At 36.4% G+C, this 23,800-nt stretch overlaps 1 protein-coding gene across 1 annotated transcript; it reads right to left on the bottom strand.

Annotated features, from left to right (window-relative positions):
* Nucleotides 1–1,424: 1,424 nt before the first annotated feature.
* hsd17b12a (hydroxysteroid (17-beta) dehydrogenase 12a) lies at nt 1,425–22,874 on the bottom strand. Its single transcript, XM_051100290.1, has 11 exons — nt 22,569–22,874; nt 10,086–10,132; nt 9,256–9,331; nt 6,352–6,459; nt 5,953–6,017; nt 5,830–5,874; nt 5,483–5,517; nt 4,935–5,016; nt 4,644–4,709; nt 2,616–2,765; nt 1,425–2,521 (listed from the first exon to the last, which is right to left on the bottom strand). The coding sequence occupies exons 1-11, from the start codon at nt 22,744–22,746 to the stop codon at nt 2,414–2,416; spliced, it is 960 nt and encodes a 319-aa protein (XP_050956247.1). The 5' UTR covers nt 22,747–22,874; the 3' UTR covers nt 1,425–2,413.
* Between the last annotated feature and the right edge of the window lie 926 nt (nt 22,875–23,800).

The raw sequence follows: 23,800 nt of genomic DNA, 5'->3' as shown, positions 1-23,800 counted from the left end.
AGTCAAAAGTTTTTGAACAGTAAGATTTTTAATGTTTTTTAAAGAAGTCACTTTTGCTCACCTGTTTTCCAAAAGTACAGCAAAAACAGTAAAACTGTGAAATATTTTTAGTATTTAAAATAACTGTTTTACATTTGAATGTGTTTTAAAATGTAATTTATTCCAGTGATTTCAAAGCTGAATTTTTAGCATCATTACTCGTCACCTGAAATAATTCTAATATTCTGATTTGCTGCTCAAAACACATGTATTGTTGTTGTTGTTATTATTATTATTATTATTATTATTATGTTGAAAACAGCTGAGTAAAAAAAGAAATATTCAACTCTGAATTCTGTTAAAAACATTAAAAATCTTACTGTTCAAATACTTTTGACTGGTATTGTATATAATATGCATCAAATATGTATATAATACAAAATAGCGTTGTATAATTTTTTTCTCTACATATGTGATATGCATAAAACTACTTCTAGTAGTTTTCTAATATTGCAACTTCAATTATTTAGAAACGTAATTTAACCAAGATTGCATATTAGGCACTTGATTTTAATTTAAAAAAAAGTTAAGTACCTCAAAATGAACACCTGTGTTCTGGTGTGTGATTGCACAGTGAAAATTACATCATGCTTTGCTATTTACACAAGGACAGATAATTTCTACTGTAGACTGTACACAGCTAGATTATTACATTTTTATAAAGTGACTGTATAACACTTGGCAAAACTTTAAACTTTGGAGAGTTGTTGTATAATTGTATAAGCATAGACTGATGCAAATTGATGGCGTTATGTAAATTCATTACAAAATAAATGTAACTAATCTTTTACAGTTATTGAGGAAAAAATGTGTAATTAAATTAGTTACTCATGAAATGTTAACGATTACATCAGAATATTTCTTACATTAGTATTTATCATTTATTATAATATGTATATACATTTCTTGGTTTGATTTTAAAACTATTTAACCTCAGAACGGTGGCAAAAAGAGGGGCTAAAGTCTGATATTGTGGTAATCATGCTTTATAATTAAATTATTATAATCTTAATTCAAGTGAGGAAGGATTTTGAAAGTACTACTGTACAGTTAAAATGCTTAAAAATTATTAACTGTTGAAAACATTCATTAGAAATCTTAGAAAAATAATACTGTTTTGAATGTAATCAGTTACATTAATAAAGTAATTAAAATAGTGACACTACTTATTATAAAAATAGGGTATTTTGTAATCTGCAGTCTGTTATATTCCCAAAGTAACCTTTCCAACACTGTCTGTTGTGCATTATTTACATCAGAAAAGTATGTTTTAGTCAAGAGAAATTAATATTCTGGTAGTAAACGTAATTCTTTAGGTTTTGTTTACATTTAATATGTCTCTTTGTAACATTTAAAATCTAAAAACAACAAAAAACAAATCCGAATACAATGTCAGAAAATTTATTAAAAAAAGACAAATACAAAAATCAATACAGAAATCATCTTTTATTAACAAACAAGATTTCAGATTGTCATGCATCAGTAAAGCAGCATGTTTTGTTCCACTCTTCGACACGTCTGGAATGAAAACATTCAAGTTTTAAACCAGGGGCGACTAATGAGGTTTAACCACCTGGACGTTTTAACTTGACTGGCACTGGTCCGTAAATCATCATACAGAGATCTAAGCTATGGAGGTATTCCTTAAATCCATCTTTGACATTCCACCACACCTTTAAACCTTCAGTGGAGAAAAATCGTGTAAACGTGTATTAGATCTCCTTTCGATAAACGTGACCAAGTTTTATCTTCTATAAAAAGACACAGGTTTTAAATAAACCAACTCTGACAGGTAAACTTACAGCCTGAAAAGGCCAACGTACAAAAATACACTTAAATCAAATCTTTGGTTTTACAGTTTTTTTTGGTTGATACAGTACAAGATTCAAAAAATAGCCACCATAGATTTGCTAGATATGTTAAATTAATGATAAGAAAGGCCGGCACCCATTTATCACTCATCGGAAGGTCTAAGGCACGAATGCAAACTAGTTAACTGTAGTGCAAATAGATTATCCCAGTTAAAAGGAAAATGCATAATTAGTAGTTAAATAAATATAAAAAACCATCACCATATAAATAACCCTCTGCTTACAACAGCAGTGGCCACAAAACCCTCCCAACACTTCTTTCACCCCATAAAGAAGATTGGTCTCCATTTCTGGCAACCAGCAACAAGTCAATACCAATGAGTCACTGTGGAACGTGAGCATGTTCAGATATTTATCCAAAGAATACAAAAACACACACAAAAAAATATTAGCACTTCAAAGATGTGAGATTCAAAACGACTTCAATGAATCTCAAATCTCAGCACATTTGTTCAGTAAAACATCTCATCCCGTTTGGTTTTCCATCACACAATGTCCTCGACCTATCGCAGCTTTCTCCTCCTGAGGTATCCGCCACGCTGAGCCTTGTTCATGCGCAGGCCCAGATAGAGGACCAGCTTGATGGGGGCCAGAACAGTGGTCACCCAGCCCTGTGGGACACAAAGATGGGAAAGGAGGTTAGGGTGATAATATGTTCAGTGTATGTATAAAATACTGCTGGGTGAGATGTTCAGGGTGTCGTACCATGACGGCGTGAGGGAAATAGCCGTTGGTCTGGTCTTGCAGTCCCACAGTGGTCAGTTCAGCAGCTACGTAGCGTTCAGGTGTGGGCTTGTCCAAGGTTGGCTTCCTGATCTTTGTCATCTTGGTAGCCACAAAGAAAGGCAGCACACTCTGGTAGAGACAGAAAGATTGGTTGTTACTCCATCGATGACTAACATAAAAGAGAAGAAATTGTTGAATAAAGTCGTTATTTTTGTTTTCTTTGCACATAAAAAGTATTCTTGTGATATAATAAAATTAAGGTTAAACAATGTCCTTACTACCTTTCTGAGCCTTGAACGTGTCAGTTGCATTGCTGTCTATGAAGGGTCAGAAAGCTCTCGGATTTCATTAAAAATATCTTAATTTGTGTTCTGAAGACGAACGAAGGTCTTACGGGTTTGGAACAACATGAGGGTGAGAAATTAATGACAATTAATTAAAATAATTTTTGGGTGAACTATCCCTTTCAGTAAAAGAGCACTTTAGGCTGGCTGGACCTGGCTACATTTTTTAAAACAGTTTAAAAGTAGCCCAATTCTGCGGGAAAACCAAGGACTTGGCAACCCTGATTTAATCACCAATACAATAGAATTGGTAATATTTGGTATATAGTAATAGTACATGGTAAAACTAAAATGACTTTTCAATTTTAATACATTTTTTAAAAGAAAAAATAAATCTATTCCTGAATAAACTGCAGTCTTCAGCATCACATGATCTTTCAAAAATCCTTCTAATGTGCTGATTTGGTGCACAAGAAACATACATTTATTATTAATGTTAAAAACAGCTGTGGTGCTTTTTTTTTAGAAAACTGAAATCTGTTGCAACATTGTATATATATATATATACAGTATATATATATATATATATATATATATATATATATATATATATATATATATATATATATATATATATATATATATATATATATATATATATATATATATATATATATATATATATATACACACACACACACAATACATTTTAGAAAGTCATCTACTCCTGGGAAAAAAAAAAAAAAAAAAAAAAAAAAAAAATTGCAGTCTTCAATGTCAAATGATATTTTTGAAATTATTGTTGAAAACATTTGTCCAGCTTTATATTTTTGGTGGAAACAGTCATACATTTTATTCAGGGTTCTTTGTAGCAAACAAACATTTAAACTGTTTTAAATGATTGAATGAATCAAAACTTTTTAACTAGTATATACAGTTGAAGTCAAGTTCACATACACCCTGCAGAATCTGCAAAATGTGAATTTTAATAATATAAGAGGGATCATACAAAATGCATGTTATGTTTTTTTTTTCCATTTAGTACTGACCTGAATGAGACACATAAAAGACATATACATATAGTCCACAAGAGAAAATAAGTTGAATTTATAAAAATGACCCGGTTCAAAAGTTTACTTTAAGTTCATTCTCAATACTGTGTTGTTACCTGAATGATCCACAGCTGTGTTTTTTGTTTGGTGATAGTTGTTCATGAGTCCCTTGTTTGTCCTGAACAGTTAAACGGCCCGTTGTTCTTTAGAAAAATTCTTCAGATCCCACAAATTCTTAGGTTTTTTAGCATTTTTGTGTATTTGAACCCTTTCCAACAATGACTGTATGATTTTGAAATCCATCTTCATCACAACTGAGGGACTCATATGCAACCATTACAGAAGGTTCAAATGCTCACTGATGCTCCAGAAGGAAAAATCATGCATTAAGAGCTGGGGGTGTAAACTTCTGTACATTTTTTCTTATTTTACCTAATGTTTCCCTCCCCCCTCCTGGTAAAATAATTAACATTTTGCAGATTCTGCAAGGTGTATGTAAACTTTTGACTCCAACTGTATACATATTGTTTTACTTGTAATTAAATTTGAAATAAAAAAAAAAAAAAAAAAAAAAACAAACATTTTTTTCTAAATTATATATATATATATATATATATATATATATATATACATATATATACACATACACGAAACAATGCTGGTTCTCTCACCTGGATAATGATCCCTTTGCACTTGTACTCTGCTTGAAGGCCACGTGAAAAGAAGTCCACAAAAGCCTGTAGAAAGACACAAGTAAAATTTAACCTCAATAAATAAATAAAACCAATCATTTCTAAATGTAACAAGTGAATTTAGGCATCTGAAATGTACAAAAAAAAAATAAATAGAAAAATAACTGATAAAATTTTAAAACAACATTTTGTGTAATATAAACAACTTTCAAGAAGTTTTCTAAAACAACGACCACTGATATCTCTGAAGTATGTTGTGAAGACACTCGCCTTGGTGGAGGAGTAGATGGTCAGCAGTGGGACAGGGAACATGCCACTGGCAGAGGAGATATTGAGGATGACACCTTTAGCTCTGCAATGAAAAAGAGCAAACTTTATTTCAACTATTTACATTTGACATTGACATCAAACAGGGTATTTTTCCAGCTGTGGAAACCTGAAAGCCGCCGTCACCCACTGTACTTCACTTCAACACACGTCTAATGATGGTCGCCATGTGTGTTGCCATGGCACCAGCTTTCTCATGCAGTACCCCTGCAGCCGCAGTAGAGTGCTGGGGAGTGCAGAGGGTTGGACCTATTTGTACAAAATTTGCCCAGCTCCATTATTGGCCCCAGAGTTGCACGTGACTCAGTGTTAGCCAATGAGATCGGTGCATTGTTGCTTTTCAATTTCACACAAAGAGTGGAGGTGGGGGGGGGGCAGGAGGGGAGCGACACTCGGGAGGAAAAACCCTGTTTTTAAAAGCTGCACTGAATTCCTTTTTAGTGACAGCGGCTGTGTTAGGAATCCCAGGAAGATGCTAGATGTTTTCATACCTTGCCTCCATTCTGGGCAGCACCAGACGAGTCATCTGGAGAGAGAAAACGAGACCAAACGAGTTTTCACATGCTCCAAAATGACAACATTCAAAATCTGAAACACTAATATATCACTCCTGCATTAGAGAGAAAGAGACTGAGGGAGGGAGAGCGAATGCGTGGGTGGTGAACACGGGGAGCGTTGGTGGAGATCAGCAAAACACAGGGAGAGAGAACAGGTACAACAGTAGGAGGAGTACATCAAAGCGGTCACGTTGCAGCACTTTTAAATTTTTAAATTTGAATTTTCAAAATTAAGAATTCCAAAATCCTAACAGTCCAATATGTTGTTTATGTCCACTTACTTGGCACACTGAGGTGATGTTGACATTGATCATGTTGGTGATGAACTGCGAAGGAAATAAACAAGTGAATATTTCCTAATGATATCAGCTACTAATAAACCTTCCAACTACTCAGTTACTTACGTTTTCCAAATCAGGGATGTGGAGGAAGAACTCAGGGTATGGATATGAGATTCCCACATTGTTCACTACAAACCAAGAGACAAAAATAGAAAATCAGATGTGGTTATGATTGAGATTGAGGGGATATAAAATAACAATGTTCTAAAAATCACCACTAGGTGGCGATGAAGCATCAGGAATGAGACGTGAGCTCTAAGCGACACAAGGAAAAAAACTCAATCACGATTTCAGGTGAACAAAAAAAACCTTTCTGAGAAGATGAGACCAAAATAAAAGAGGTTTCAACCAAGACCGAATTCCGCAACCACGGAATCGTGAATGAAAGTTACGCGCGTCTGCTTTTCGTCAGCTTTGAGTTTTGGGTTACTTTCAAGAAGGCCCGACGTGAAGGAAACTTACCAAGGACTCCAATCTCCAGTCCAGCAAGACCCTTTTCGATTTTCGGATAGATATCATTCTGACCGTAGTCCACCGCGATGGTTTTGGTTTCCACATTATATGTGCTTTCTGTAACAAAGACATAAATAAAAGACATTTAATGCGACGAAACAATGCAAATCCCTCTCGGAAAACTACAGAAATGGTCATCGTTCCAGCTGCGGACCTAATATTGGCATTGGATAACTCTGTCCAAGATCAGGCATCCCTGCTATTGCTGCTGTTCTAAAAATAACTTCTCTGGGACTTTGCCCATTGCACCAAAACACAGATTTCTGGCCAGCAGGGGGCGCTGCGTACCAACGAAAAAGGTGTCAGAGGAACTTCCTACATCTCCCCTCCCCTCCTTTGCTTGTTTGAGGTGCCTGCAGCAATTAGAATTTATTGTCCAAAGGCTCATTTGTCTAAACACTGTTCCAGTGAGTTATGAGAGGAAAATTCCTCTCAGGTCTCGCAGCGAGAAGCGTTTTTTTAATCAAAGGGTTATTTTAAGAACAAGAACATGCATAAATGAGCTCCAACGTCTTTTTTTTTTTGGTCCAGGGGGCTTGTGGGATGCTGCTGCTCTCTGTGACTTCTAACACCCCAAACGGAGGATGAACGATGCAAATGTAAGGTTTGAGAACCAGATTTGGCAAATTACATTCTGGTTCGTGACTAGCCATAACCTCCCCACCCGTCCTCCCCTCAATTTTGTGTTGCCAGCACGACTGTGGTACTGGCAGACTGGGATTTTTCCCCCTTCCAACCTCAGCAGTTAAGCGCCTGCATTTAAGACAGCTTAAAAGTTGATTCTAGTGACATTTTGTACTAATGAAAACAACTGTTTGCATCCACATGGAGCTTAAATGATTCCTGACAGGGTGTTTGAGTCGAATGGGTGCTTTCCAGAGCTGATCATGAGCAAGTTAAAAGACTCCGTTAAGGCATTGTTATGCACAATGGGACCAAATCAGTACAAGAAAACTCCCATTCACAATCTCATTGCTTGTCATACTTCATTCATACTAAAAAGAAATGGAGGATTTCAAAAAAAAAAAAAAAAAAAAAAAAAAAAAAAAAGCACAAGCACTTTAAAAACTTTTAGAGGAAGGGGTTAAAGATTAATAATAATAATAATAATAATAATAATAATAATAATAATAACCATAACCATTATAGTTACATAAATATTAGATTAAAAACTTAAAATTAAAAAAGCTGATGTGGAAATTAACAAAATAAAATAAAAATAGTAATATTTAAAAACAGTCATAAAAATGCCAAAAAGCACAAAAATGACTAAAAATAAAAAACATACTATATTAAATAAATAGTTCTACCACTGAATTACATGGAATATAATATTAAAAGCAATAAGCCCCAAGAAGCCGTGGTTTACACTGAATTTATAACAGCTAAGGGCCTTTGTTAGGCCCAGTTATAAATTCACTGTAAACCACGGCTTCACAGGGCTTATTGCTTTTATAAACCGGTTATTTCATATACGTAGTAATGTTTCACAAAATAAAACAAAGCAAATACATTGTAATGATATTAATACAAACATTATTCTTCCGCCAAACAATGCATTTTCTTACAAACGGTTGTGAATGCAACAACAGATGTAAACAAAGGTGTATCTGTGTAGAGTAACTTACAACAGCTTCGAATGCGGCTTGACCAATCAGAATCAATGACCTGAACTATCAGTTTTATAATATAATATAATATATCCTGATCTCAATATGAAAACATACCTGTGAGAACATTTCGCAAGATGTGCAAAATGTACTGCCATGTATGTTTTGTGACATATTAGATGTGAAACGTTCACTGAGTGCCACTACAAGAGTGCTTGTTTTTTCCCCCAGAACATTTGAACGTACATATGGTACGTTACATGTGACGTTTGTTTTGTACGCGTCACTACAGTTCTGACTTGAAAATGTCCATTGAGTGGCGCTATAACTTTAATGCTCTATGTACCATCTGCACTACACCTAAACCTACCTGATAGTATGAACAAAAGCGAATGTGGTGTAAAAATGCAATCGCAAACATGCAGCTTTAGCTTGTCTTTCGATTTCCTACACTTCAGCTCTTTCATCACGAGTCATGTTTTTCACAAGATTTGTACCCGCATCCTAAAACCAATTCCATGCCGACTGAGCTACTGAGCAAGCTTGCTCTGTCCGGAAAGTGAAACATATGAAGCTGAAATCATAATTGTGTACGAAAATGATTACGTGCTCGCTGTTTTACAGTCTCTAGTGTTTATTTCTATTGGAAACTGCAGTTATATGTACTTATTGGTACGCATTTCACGTATAGCAATAAAGTTTTTGTTTTTGTCAAGAGACCAGGTAGCATAATATTCATGTCTTGGTTCATAGCATATAGAAAGATGGAGCAGAAATTGCTTTTTACACTGAAAGCCTCAACGATGCCTCGAATGATCGTGGCAGTGCAATTAGACGCAAATTTCACTTCAAACATTTGTGATCCTTCATATGTCTGATTGGTCTAAACAGTGAATGTTTGGCTACACAGTGCACTTAGGGAACCTGGTGACAGTGTACATCATCCAAGCACTTATCTAGCATCTAAGGAATTCACATTTACTGGAACAGGTTCGGCCTTATTCTGAGAAGTTTCGTGCATGACCCCCGGAGCTCGGCGTGGACCTTTGACTGTGCACTCCTGCCAGGCTGCATCAGCTCTCCGCCCAGTCAGTGAACCAGGCCCCCACCCTGCCTCTCAGGCCAGGGCTAAAAATAAACCCTATTTCATTAACATCAGGAGGACTGTCTGTCATTCACAGAGATGAGCACTGCGGTTTGCTAACACACACACACACACACTCAGAGATGGCCGAACACTGACCGAGAGACTTTGCCACGTCGTCGAGCTTCTCCTGGGAACGGCTGATGAGCATCATGGAGAATCCTCGTCGTGCAAGCTGAAAAAGAGAGAAGATAGTTTGAATCACCTCATTTATGACAAAGAAACCATGAAAAGCAATTGCTATGAAAACATCTCTTAAAAGCAGGTTATGTCAGCTTTTTATGGTAAAAACCATACTTGAGTTACTAGAACTTAAAATAGAACGTTTGATTCATTTTGACCTCAAAATTCTAAAACTAAATATGGATTAACTTGATTTTAAGAGTATCAACAGAATAGCACTTTTTAGAGAGGTGGAAATATTAGAATATAATATCTGACAGACATTGAGCTGATAAAACTTGCTGTTCGTCTTTAATTTGTGTAAAGTAGATTTCACTGAAGTGTAAACCATGTCGTTTTCAAAACATTTTCTGAATTCTGACCAGCCCAGCATAGCAACAGTGGCTCAACCAATGGCCTTTGTTTAGGGGTGGGGCTAAGTGTTTGACCAATGACAAGTGAGGAGAGTGTCTGAGTGGAAACCTGTTTGAAAACAGTATTTTTTTTTTCCACAACTGTGGATTACTCATTTTACTTTTAACTGTTATGAAAAAGCTAAAAGCGAAGCTGAATGTTAACTTTGGAGTGAGCAGTGACATGAAAGAACAGCTTTTAACTGTACGAGTTATGTGAGGTAACAGGTCTTTTTCCACCAGCAGTCTTCTAGTCACCCTCCTTCTCTTGGCCTCAGAGTGAAACCTCTGTCTTGTGATGAGTCACTGTGCTTTCCGTGGAGCGAAGAGATAAATAAGAAGAGAAACCCTTACCTCCTCCGCATAGGATTTCCCAATCCCATCCGTGGCTCCCGTCACAACTGGAAAAAGGAGAAAGAAAGAGACAGGATCAGTGTTTGCCGCAGCTTAATTACTCATTTTTTGCCAAAAACAAAACTTCAAAAAGGTACATTCAGGCCAAGAGGTACTCGGATACACCAGGTTCGAATCAAAACAGTCCTACATCTGCCAAACTGCCATCTAAGGGATGATAAAAATCAAACGGTGTAATTTTAATTAATGTTAAAACGGTTTATTTGAGTTTATGTAGCAAAGCAGCAATTCGTAGGTTGATTTCCATGAAAAGTGACATTTTCAAATCTTGTTTGCAAATTCCAACCAGTACACTAGTGCGTTTTCAAAAAACGCATAACTTCTGCCTGTCGTTTACACTACTCTGGCAGGGTCAAAAACTGAGACTTTCGAAAAACGCTGCAGACCCCATTTTAGTTTGAAAACTCATTGCATTTCAGTGTAAACAGACAAAAACGGAGACTTTTAAAACGATGGCACAGCTGCCCACATTCGTTCTGCGTATCCTGGATGACAGTGTAAACAATAACATATTCATTGTTGTTCCTGCATAAATGGTCATGTGACATGCGTTTTTGTTTGTGTAGTGTAGACGGAGATCATTTCTGAGGCTACATTTAAACTAGTGCAAAACAGCTTTTTAAAGTAAAAACGATGCTCGTCTACACTGGTGTTTTCACTGCAAATGCATGATAAATACATGTTACATTCGTGACAGTGACATTTGCTTTTAGAAACTAGCAAAAACTCTTCAAAAAGTGTGAACACTGTAACTCAAAAACTTTCACAATGTCATTTCACAATTGACCCTTCGCAAACAGCTTGACTGACAGGCGATCTGACCAATTATAACACAGAATCTGCTATTTTATCTGACAAACAAATCAGACAGAGTAGATCAAATTTGGTGGACTTAAACTTGAAAAATTATGTATTGACATCTTTCCGCGGTTTAAATAAAATATGTTCTGACGTTCATTCATGTTCATTTCATGCTATAAGTAAATAAGATGATCGTTCACTCACTGACTGATGTAATAAGGCAATAAAGAGGCACAAAACAGTATCTATTGTTTGAATTTCTTAATAAAAAGACATAATTTTAAAGCGGAGACTTCGTTTTGATACCAGAAGTAACCTGCTCTTTTTTGTCTGTTGGTCAGTTTCCTCTTTGTTTTGTGATGCATTTTGTACTGCGTGAGAACATGTGTAGTGTGAGAGCGTTGTTTGTTGGACATAGCAAAAGTAACTAAGGAGGGCGATTTTCGCAACAGGACAACCAATGACGTGAGTTAGGGGGCGTGGCTATCAGATGGGAAACCTGTCTGAAAACAGTCACATCTGACATTCCATTTAGTGATGCTAACAGCGCAGAAATGACACCCTTCACGTTTACGACTACTCATTAAAAGCCAAAATATGTTGTTTTTGTGACCACAAATCCACCCAGAAATCTGATTTTATAACTTCATTATGAAATTTCTATTAACAAGCATTTTCACTCTGACCTAAAAACAGCCTGCTGTCTGACCAGACATGGACTATAAAATATTACTAATAAACTACAACACTCAACAGAGGCCCATCTCGATATTCCATGATGCTCTTTTTTTTTTTTTACAAAACATACACAGAAACACAAAAAGCAAGCATTAAGACACTATATGTGATGGCTGATCAAAGTGTGGCATGGGCAGTGGTCATTCGCAGGAACAGGGCTGTGGGGGAGAGTGGGGGGGGGGTTATGACGTCTGTAGAGCACGACAGCACAGGAGGGGTGAGGAGGGATCCTGGGGGCTGCTAAAAATAGAAACCAGAGGGAGAAGGGGGGCGGAGGAGGGGGGAATGGGAGACTGCGCAAAGTCAGATGTGGGTAGAAAGTGAGAGAGCACGACAACGGGAGCGAGAGCACTGGATCGAGAGAGAGAAGGAACAAAAGACAAAGTGATTCAGAAGCTCCTTTTCAAACTCATCCTAAGAATGAAGCGCATCCTGGTTCGTCTAAATGGGACAAACTACATTTTTAAAAAAATAAAAAATATTCTGTCTTTATTTCTCACCCTCATGTCGTTCTAAACCTATATGACTTTTCTTCTATAGAAAGCCAATGGTCACCAAAACTGTGGTTGTCAACATTCTTCAAAATATCATCTTTCTTGAAAGTAATTCAGGTTTTGAACAACATGGGAGCAAGAAAATGGCAAAAATTTGGTGCGAATCATACTCTGATCTAGAGTTTGTGAGGATATGGCTAAAGAACAAAACTCAATACAGACATCTAAAATGCTGTGCATACTTCATTTGATAAAAACACCAATTTAGTCACAAATCCTCCAAAATGTCAAAACAAACAGTAAATTCTGCTCTTAGAAGCATTCTTAGAAACATTCCTCTGACAAAGAAGCATTTAAAAAGCAAAGATGAGGCAAGATGTCACGCATGGGGTCACATTTCGCAAAAGATGTGGCAGGTGTTTCACATTTTCCCCAAACTTGAGGAATGAGTGTGCATGTACACCAAAACACGTCAAACATGGAGCGAGAAGGGCTTGGGGTCAATTCCCTGAATTCCATGCAAGGATGGCGTTCATCAGTCCATCGCTATAGTCAATCACCATCAACATTTCACACAAAATTCAAGACTAATCAACATTTAAATATCTGAGGGACCATTCCGGGAATGATTTTAATACATGAGGCCTGACGCCTGTCAAAACCCAAGACTATATCACAGAAACACCTTAACATGTGAGAAACCGTGAAGATGTATGCAAGCGGCCACATTATGAAAGCCATAGATGCTGTGAGCATGAGTATTTTGTTAGCATGAACATTATTAGCAAGATTCAAAACAAAACAGATGTATAAATAGGCCCGAGATAGCACGAGCAGTCGTGCTCGGGTATGTTCACGAACAGTACGTTCAGAAATACGGAGCCGCACAGGCGCACTGGCCCTCCTCCGACTCAATATTCCAGCGCTAAAAAAAGCAGCCGAGTGAGTAAAAATAGCTGCCTCGTCTGGAACAGCCGCAGCACTTGAATACCAACAAGATGCTGCCCGCTCACCCTCAATCTCTCTCTCTCTCTTGCGCTCTCTCTCTCTCTGCATCCCCCAGCAACCCAGCTCATTGTAGAGCCTTCGGAAAAAAAGGAAAAAGCTGACCGGTTCTTATGGAACGGGGATTTTATGCTTGCAGCGGAGGACAATCGTGAGCGAAAACAGTGCTTACGGACTCAAAAACGCATCGGATGCCAGTGTAGCGTAATTAAAAAGGGGGATGAGGGGGAATTCGGCCGTCCACATTCAGAGCGCTACTGTATGCAATCTGTCGCATCACTCTCTCTCTCCCTCCATGAATGAACCGTTCCCGTTCTTGGCTCGGTAGCACTGCAGAATGCTAACACCTCCGCCCACTCCCCCCAAAGCAGCATCGTGCTTTAAATAGCACAAGCCAGTCACATGGCCAGCAGGAAAAACTACACACCAGAGCAGTTCAGCACCCAAAATAGCATCTATACTCGGATAAAGGTGGATTGAAGAAGAAGAAGAAAAAAACCGATGTGGGGGTGAGAGGGTGCAATATCAGAAATAGCAGCAAAAAGTCACATGCGTGCCAAAAAAAGAGGTGAAAAATCAATAGTTCTCCTCGCAACCGTCTCCTCCTTGCAAAAAATTAATTAGAACAGAAAAGGGCAGAAATAATTCAAAACATCTAAACATAGAGCTGGTATATTTTTGGACGCCGGTGCGGAGGAAGATGCTTTTTTTTTTTTCCTAGCGAGAAAACGCATTGCCGTTGAATTGGTGCAAAAGTAACACCTGTCAGTGAGTGAGGTGAAAGTACTGTATGAAATGAGTGGCTTATTCAGGACACCAGAGGTTCACATTTTTATTCATTGCGCTTAATATTAGGGCATTGTAAAGGGAAAACATGATCTAAACAAATAAAATGAGTACTGTTTTTGGTAGAATATTAGCACATTGTAAATGGCTTCTAATGATATCTAAATGGTTAAAATTATTGCAAGTGGTGTCATTATTTTGTCAAAGAGATTAAATTAAACATTCTAGAGGCTATTCGCATTCACAAAGCATACGCTGCGATATTGGTGCAAACATTAAAAACAGGAAAATGGCATCTAAAGGGTTAAAATGAGTGCAAATAGTGCATTTTTTGGGTAGAAACCACAAGTAAAATATTGGCCAATGTGATCAAATTAAATGTAAACTTTTTACATTTGGCAAGTCTCATATGTGCTTGATATTAGCACATTTTAAAAAGTAAAATAAATAAATAACTAAAAAACAGAAAATGTGGTCCAAACAGTTAAAACTAGTGCAAAATAGTGCTATTTTTTTTAGATGAATTTAATTTTAAAGACAATTAAACATGCTAGAGGCCTTTCATATTTTTTGCAGGGCACACACTGTGCTTAATATTAGTGCACTGCAAAACATTGAAAACCGGAAAATGGCATCTAAATGGTTAAAATTAGTGCAAATAGTGAATTTTATGGGTAGAAACTAAATTGAAATATAAGCTAATGAAATCAATATAAAATATAAACTTTTCACATTTAGCAAGTCTCATGTGTGTTTGATATTAACATTTTAAAAAGTAAAAAACAGAAAATGGTATCTAAATGGTTAAAACTATTGCAAAATAGTGACTTTTTTGGTTAAATTTAACGTTTAGTCAAAGACACACGATTAGACATACTAGAGACCTTTTTTATATTTTTGCAAGGCACACACTGTGCTTGATATCAGTGCACTGCAAAAGCAAAACAATAAAAACAGGAAAATGGCATTAAAGGGTTAAAATGAGTGCAAATAGTACATTTTATTGGTAGAAACAGAATTAAAATATTAGCTAGAGATCAATATAAAATATAAACTTTTGACATTTTGCAAGTCTCATATGCATTTTATATTAGCACATTTTAAAAAGTAAAAAGAAACAGAAAATGGTATCTAAATGGTTAAAACTATTGCAAAATAGTGAAATTTTTTGGTTAAATGTAATGTTTTGTCAAAGACACACAATTAAATATACTAGAGGCCTTTCATATTTTTTTGCAATGCACACACTGTGCTTGATATTAGCGCACTGCAAAAGTAAAACATTACAAACAGGACAAATGACATCAAAATGGTTAAAATGAGTGCAAATAGTGCATTTTATGAGTAGAAACCCAAATCAAAATATTAGCTAATGAAATCAAATTAAACGTAAACATTGCACATTTTGCAAGTCTCATATGTGCACATATCGCACATTTTAAAAAATAAAAAGAAACAGAAAATTATATCTAAACTGTTAAAACTAGTGGAAATTAGTACCATTTTTGGTTACATTTAATTAATAATAAATAATAATAATAATTAAAATAAATACATTTAACATTTTGTCAAATAAATGCAACTAAGCTTACTAGAGACATTTTTGCAAGGTGCACACTGTGTTCATATTAGCACACTGTAAAAGCAAAACATTAAAAACAAGAAAATGGTATCTAAATAGTTCAAATGAGTGCAAAAGTGCATTTCTGGGTAAAACCTAAATTAAAATTAGCCAATGATATCAAGTTAAACTTTTCACATTTTGAAAGTCTCATATGTGCTTGATGTTAGCACATTTTAAAAAGCAAAAACAAATGAAAAATGCTATCTAAACGGTTAAAACTAGTGCAAAATAGAGCCATTTTTTGGTTAATTTTATTTTTTTGTCCAAGATATGCAATTAAACATACTAGAGGCCTTTCATATTTTTTTAAAAGGCACACACTGTGCTTGATATTAGTGCACTGCAAAAGCAAAACATTAAAAACAGGAAAATGGCATCTAAATGGTTAAAAATGAGTGCAAAAAGGGTAAAACCTTTTTTGGGGTAGAACCTGAATTAAAATTAGAGATAAAGTTAAACTAACTTCTCACATTTTCCATGTCTCATTTGTGCTTGATATTATCACATTTTAAAAAGTAAAAACAATCGGAAAATGGGATCCAAATGGTTAAAACAAGTGCAAAATGGTGCCATTTTTGGATAGATTTCATTAAAAACCAGAAAATAGCATCTAAATGGTTAAAATGAGTGCAAATATTGCATTTGATGGTAAGAAAATAAATACTGAAATATTAGCCAATGAGATCAAATTAAACGTAAACTTTTCATGTCTCATGTGCTTGATATTAGCACATTTTAGGAAAAGTAAAATGGTATCTAAACAGTTAAAATGAGTGCAAATAGTGCCACTAAACATACTAGAGGTCTTTCATATTTTTATCAAGGTGCATATTGTGTTGATATTAGTGCACTGCAAAAGCAAAACAAAAGGAAAATGGCATCTGAACAGTTAAAATGAATGCAAATAGTATCATTAAGTTAAAATTAAATGTTTTGTCAAAGAGATGCAATGAAACATCTTAGAGGCCTTTCACATTTTTTGCTAAACACACACTGCAAAAGCAAAACATTAAAAACAGGAAAATGGCATCTAAACGGTTAAAACGAGTGCAAATAGTGGCTTCTCTGGTTGAAACCGAATTCAAATTTTGGCCAAAGAGAGCCAATTAAACGTATGCTACACACCGCGCCGCACGATAGCAGGTCGGGATGGGATGTGAATTGTAAGTGTAACGTTAAACGCCAGATGGAAGATTTCCTTTTCCAGGAAATAAATAAATAAATGGAGCCGAGTCGTGACAGAGAAGAGAAAAGGGAGGGTGGGGGCTCGCAGAGGGCGAACAAACAGATTCGGGAGGGGGGAGAGGGGTTCTTAGTGATGGAGACGGAGGGGATGAGCAAGAGATGGAGGATGGAGATAGGCTTAGACAGAGAGAGGCGGAGGGGGGTAGCGGTTTTACCCAGCATCCTCGGTTCCGGCACGTGGCAACGAGCGTGTTAGTCACATGAACGGCAGCGTTCCCTTTGAAGCCCCCCACCTCTTCAAAGCCCTCCCTTGAACACAAGAGCCAGTCACACTCTGTCATCATTCACGGCGCACAAGGGCTCACACATTCACAAGTTGCGCAGTCCACGTTCACTCTCTCACACGCACCGGGGAATACGTTTCATTCACATTGTCCCCTTTTAGCTAGCATGAATGGGCTAACGGTGCTATTCACAAACTTGTAAGTTCACAATTGACAAGAGCAGGAAAGCAGAGGGTTAGAACAAGTCAACATGCTGCGAAGTTTCATCGGGACTCAAAAAGGCCTAGGCTAGAGTGGGTTTTAAATGGAAAAACTCCTCGATTTGAATGTCAAAGCAAGTTTGTGTGACACAATCGCCCCCATCCCCATGAATGACTGCAGCTCTATTACATAACTGTGTGATTCTCAAAAACACATTTAGTGTTCTAAGGAAGGATGAAGTAAGCCACTGGAGGACAAGAGAGATGGGGAAGGGTGGGGGGTGATGAAGCTCTAATTCTGGCTTCCTCGCACTGCTCGGTCAGCATCACAACTCGGCTGAGAGAAAGGCCAACCTGCCTCGTTCTCACAGTACACTGCAGCAGTCACAAACTACCAACATAAACTCAACCTGCTAGTTTGGGACTAACAAATACACTGTCGCTCAAAATTTGGGATCAGTAAGACTTGTAATGATTTTTAAAGGTCTCTTATGCTTATGAAGGCTGCATTTATTTGAACAAAAGCACAGGAAAAAAAAACTGTAATATTGCAATATAAAATAATGGTTATTATTGGTTAGTATCAGCTGTTACTCCAGTCTTAAGAGTCACATGATCCTTCAGAAATCATTCTAACATGCCGATTTATTATTAGAATTATCATTGTTGGAGACACACAATATTTTTTTGGAACCTGTGATTCTTTTTTTCAGGATTCTTTGATGAATAAGTTTAAAAGAACAGCATTTATTCAATATATAAATCTTTTCTAACTATGTAAATCTATGCCATCATTTTTTATTAATTTAACACATCCTTGGTGAATAAAAGTATTGGTTTCTTTCAAAAAAAGATTTACTGACCCCAAACAGTAGTGTATATTGTTAGAAAACCTTCTATTTTAAAGAAACACTGTTCTTTTTAACCTTTTATTGATCAAAGAATTCTGAAAAAAAGTATCACGGGTTGCAAAAAAATATTTGGCAGCACAACCGTTTCCAACATTGATAATTGGTCGTCAATAATAATAAATCGCCATATTAGAATGATCTCTGAAGGATCATGTGACACTTAAGACCACAGTAAAAGCTGATCTTCTGTAACAGAAAATCTTCTTTGTATCACAGGAGATGCAAAAAAAAAAAAGAAATAAATAAAGAAAAAGAAATAAATATATATATATATATATATATATATATATATATATATATATATATATATATATATAAATAAAAATACAAATAAATGAAAGCACTGAAGCATTTCTTGAAAAATAAATAAATTACGATAATCATATAAATAAATAATTGTTGTTTTATTTTCCCAGTTCAGGTGAATTCATATATTTGGAAATATAATATTAAATATTAGATATTAAATATCATGCATGAATAAGCGTGCAATAAATAAAAAAATAAATAATTAAAAAAAAAAACAAAAAAAAAAAAACCCCACAATATTTTATTTAAAAAAAAAAAAAAAAAATTCTATTGCCTTCATACTGGATTTAAATAATTACATATTTAATGCACACACAAAAAAAAAATACTATATTAGCATGAGGATGGGAATCCCCAATGAACAGAACTAGAATTATTTAGAGTGATCATACAAAAAAAATAAAAAAAAAATATATATATATATATATATATTTTTTTAACATAATATATTTATAGAATAGATTTTTAAAGGAATTACTGTAATAAGAATTTGGGGAAATATTACGTTGTATTTAACTCAGCATTTTTTAGATTGCAAAATGTAAAAAATAAATAAATAAATAAATAAAAAAAAAATAATAATCCCTTATGCAAAATATGCATTTCCTTTTAATTTTTAAGTAAAATGTGACAGTCATGTATTAATTATCAGAATGAGATCTGATAATGACCCTCAGATGCTTATTGTCAAAAAAGTGACATCATAAAATTAATTGAAGTTTTAATAGTTCTATTGTTTGTTAACACATCTGTTAACAAACATTCTTTATAGAAGAATGCTACTTGGGTTCCTCCGTAATTTAATAATGGAGAGAGAGAGAAAAGCCACATCTGACTAATAACAATGTTCTAAAAAAAGCCTGTGCTTCTACTGCTGCAAGAACATCATGCACAATAACTAAACCACTGGCTTACAAGCGGTGCATTTCCCAAAACAGACACCAGGGGTCTCCCGTAAGCGACTCATGCGAGGAATGCCTGGTTACTACAGGAACACACCACAGGGCCTTTCTTCTCGGTTCTTCCTCATACATTCCTCTTTATGACTCACCTTCAAGGTACTGCAAAGTCAGCACATTACACCTTAAAAAAACATCATCTTATGATGAGACATCACACCATCGACATGTAAATGTGTTGAACGAGCCTGTGAGATGAAGGGGAAGAGGAGGGGGAGACTGCAAACGTGTCAAGTAACCAGCAGTTACACTCGACGTGGAAAGAGTTTCGAGATCTGGAAATGGACTCTTGCTCAACCTGACAGGACCTGTGCTTCTGGATTGGCAGGAAGAGGAACTAGTTTCCCCCCCCCCGTCTGCACTTAGTCACCTCCAACCTGTGCGCGACAGCACACGTTAAACTGAACGAGTCCGACTGGTACCCTGCTTTTTTAGTTTCAGGGAGTGGCATTCATCACCTCCATATTTGACATCACACTGACAGAATGTACGAAGGAAATTGTTGATGTCAGCGTGAAAGGGAGTGGTAGAACCTGGTGAGCAAAGGGGTGATTCTTGCGAAACTTGCAGGGAGAATGGACAGCTCATATTTCACTCAAAAATTTCTAAATTTTCCCAAATTTGAACTGTGACTGCACTACATTTCATCATTTACGATTAATTCAGGATGATCGGGACATTTACCCATACATTTATATATGTGACCCTGAACCACAAAACCTTAAGCACAGGTATATTTAGCCAAAAATACATTGTATGGGTCAAAATGATCGATTTTTCTTTTATGCCAAAAATCATTAGGATATTAAGTAAAGATATTTTGTGAGTTTCCTCCCGTAAATATCAAAACTTAATTTTTGTTTAGCAATATGCATCGCTAACAACTTCATGCGGACGACTTTAAAAGCGATTTTCTCAATATTCTGTTTTTTTTGCACCCTCAGATTCCAGATTTTCAAATATTGTCCTACCCTAACAAACCATACATCAAAGAAAAGCTTATTTGTTCAGCTTTCAGCTGATGTATAAATCTCAATTTTTTTAAAAATTGATCCTTATGACTGGTTTCGTGGTCCAGGGTCAATGTTAAAGAAAAAAATCTGTATATGTGACCCTGGACCACAAAACCAGTCTTAAGTCGCTGGGGTTTATTTGTAGCAATAGCCAAAAATACAACTGTATGGGTCAAAATTATTGATTTTTCTTTTATGGCAAAAATCATTAGGAAATTAAGTAAAGATCATGTTCCATTAAGATATTTTATAAAATTCCTACTGTAAATATATAAAAACTTAATTTTTGATTAGTCATATACATTGTTAAGAACATTATTTGAAGAACTATATTTTGATTATAATATTTAGATTTTTTTGATTTTTAAATAGTTGTATCTCGGCCAAATATTGTCCTAACAAACTATACATCAATGAAAAGCTTATTTTTTCAGCTTTCATATGATGTATAAATCTCAATTTTGAAAAAATGACCCTTACGACTGGTTTTGTGATCCAGGGTCACATATATTAATTGTAATAAGTATAGGTTGGTAAAGTACGTTTAATTGTCTTGAAAAATACCGTCACGGTGTGTATATAATTTCAATAATTAACCTTTACCTTTAATTACAGATCTAAAAACACCTATAATCGGTTTGGTCATTATTACTTACCAATATTTTCCAGTTAATTGGTTCTTAAATATTGCGTTCATCGATAAATGGCGCTGAATGTCGTAAAAAAGACCTTTGACACACATTCAACAGGGAAACTACATTCTTTACAGATGATGTAACTGGTTCAGTGAGGTATATCGGTTATCAAACAGTTAAAAAACCGGTTGCATTATACTCACAATATCATTGCTTATTTTTGGAGTGAAATATGACGTGAACATGTTACTGACAGGTGAGAATAACCCAAAAAACGTGTGTTTTTCAAGCGGTGGTGCCTTCCAACCCGTTTTTGCAAGACGTACTGCTCCTCTACTGATCAGCTAATGTCATGTCGATGAAGAAGATAAAAAAACACGACTGAATCATCGCACTGACTAAAGAAGATACCGCGACCCCTCAAATCGCATTGGATGTGCACTACCTGAGTGTACCGCTAGGGGCGTTGAACGCTGGTGCACCTGCTGCCTAGGCAACATCCTAGGCAGTGAAAGACTATGGCATGATGAGCCATTTCAAAATCTTTAACAGTGCGATGAGTTTTGAAGTAAGAGCACTGAAAGTGCGATTGTGGCAGGAGAAGATCTTTGCGTCGTACCTCACGGCTTTTGTGCATTTAAGCAACACACACAAGTCTCCCCTCACATGCCGCACGTGGTATGGACCCGCATTATAATTAAGATTGGCGTTTTAAACTGCGTCATGTTGCCAAAACCAACCTCAGTGCCCGGGTGAGGGGATGAAGCGGACAACACCGGGCAAAAAGACGTCTACTTAAAGACCAAGCCGCGTTTTACCCACGAAACTGTCAAAGCGATGTGAAAAAAGCGCGTTTGTCCGGACACACATTGGCAAGCGCAGCCGGGGAAACTGGATAACTGGGTCAGGCCAGGCACATACGATTCAGGAAAAACTAGAAATGCGAAAAATGATAAACAGACGTGTTGGTCACCGAAAACAGTGGTTGTGTCATAAAAGTATGCGTTTTATACAAAACACAAGATTTGAGAATGATGCTGTGATTATAAACTTCATCCAATTAGTCTGATTTTTACATATTTGAGCGAAGGTATCGTGTTTAAAAATGTCAGGCTGAAATACCTGAATGACTCAGAGTGACATGCTATCTGCGCATAATATATGAATGTATGGCGCAATCAGTCAACCTGAGACACACGTCGCCTCCATTGACCATACGCATAAAATACTAATGCCTCAATTAGTCTGCTGATCTAATCTTTTCTTAACGATTATAAACGTATGTGAGCGATACAAACACTCACCGGTGATAAAAATGTGTTAAATCACATCTGATGCGCAAAAAGTTGAAATTATTAGTTCCCCACCTCACCAAATCCATGAAGTTCATCTTTATTTAGTTTAAGGCTGCGCCAAATGCGCACTCCATTCATCCCACCCATGTCCTGCCAGTACAAGCTCTCATGTCGTTCAACTTACCTGCCCATTTTCCCAGTTTGGGAGAGAGTAAATCCCCGTTTCCCAGCACCCATATCCTAAAGCCAGTGATGATCTTGTAGAGCAACCACAGCGCCAGCGAGGCCGTGGTAAGTGCACCGACCCAGAAGAGCGCTCTCTCGGCAGGCTGTAGCGTCCCCACCACGTTAAACGACTCCATGTCTACGGCTGGCTGTGCGTGGTGAATGACCTGCAAAATTAGTCGTTATGCACTGCTTTAAAGCTTCAGTGTGTGCGCCCCTTTATAAGCAGGTTGTGGCATCACACCCCTACAACTCCTCTAACATACTAGTCTATCCAGATTTAAGTGCACACCTCCCACATACTCCATCGCCGCCCATGCGAGCCCACGTCCTTTGTTGATTGGTCGAAACTCGCGTCTGTCAACCGCAACTCACCGTTGGTTGGCTATTGCGCGCGTCAATCACAAAGAGCCCATTCTCATTCATTCGGTTGCCCGTTTCAATGGGGCGGACCGAAAACTCTTCTGAGTGAGAAGCGATTGGACAAACATTACGGTAACCTCCATTCAAATAATGTCATTGGTTGTGATTCAGAACTGGTTTTTCTGTTTCAGTCAGGGTTACGAAACCTCCAAACCCACGCTTCCAACGATCACCCCCCACACTATTTTATGAATGAAGTTCGTTGCTTATTGGCTACGCGGGCTCCTGTTGTCCCGCCCCTGCTGAGCGCTCAGTGAGAGTCTATTTGTCGACACAAACGCCAGTCATATTCATTCACCAGCGCTGTCATACCAATGAGTCATACTTCGGGAAAAAAAGACGGGCAAGCTTATTTGCAGCATTTTAGTTCGACAGGCACATGTATGAGTCGATTTTCCATTTTCCTGACCGTTCGTGAATTAAGGAAAACCGCGTAAACACACATTCCGTTTATTTTCACCATTAATGTATTTTGAATATTGCATAGACATCGTATAAACAGTCATACAGTACATAAATGCTTAGCTATATATGGATATACACATAACCAAGCAAAATTACTAATGATATAATAATCCAAAATACATTTGGCGGTGTTATCATCATATTTGACAGCATTTTTAAACTTTTTTTTAATTATTTTTTTAATTTTTTTGTGTGTAATAGTAAAATAACACTGTTTTATGGTGATTAGAACAATAAATGATCAATATAATGTAATATAATACATAAGCACCAATAATGATTCACCAGTTCTACGTAGTAACA

This window comes from Labeo rohita, chromosome 25 (genome assembly GCF_022985175.1).
Source record: "Labeo rohita strain BAU-BD-2019 chromosome 25, IGBB_LRoh.1.0, whole genome shotgun sequence".
NCBI lineage: Eukaryota > Metazoa > Chordata > Actinopteri > Cypriniformes > Cyprinidae > Labeo > Labeo rohita.
Note: the sequence above shows the minus strand (reverse complement) of the source record. Positions and strands in the feature narration are given on the sequence as shown.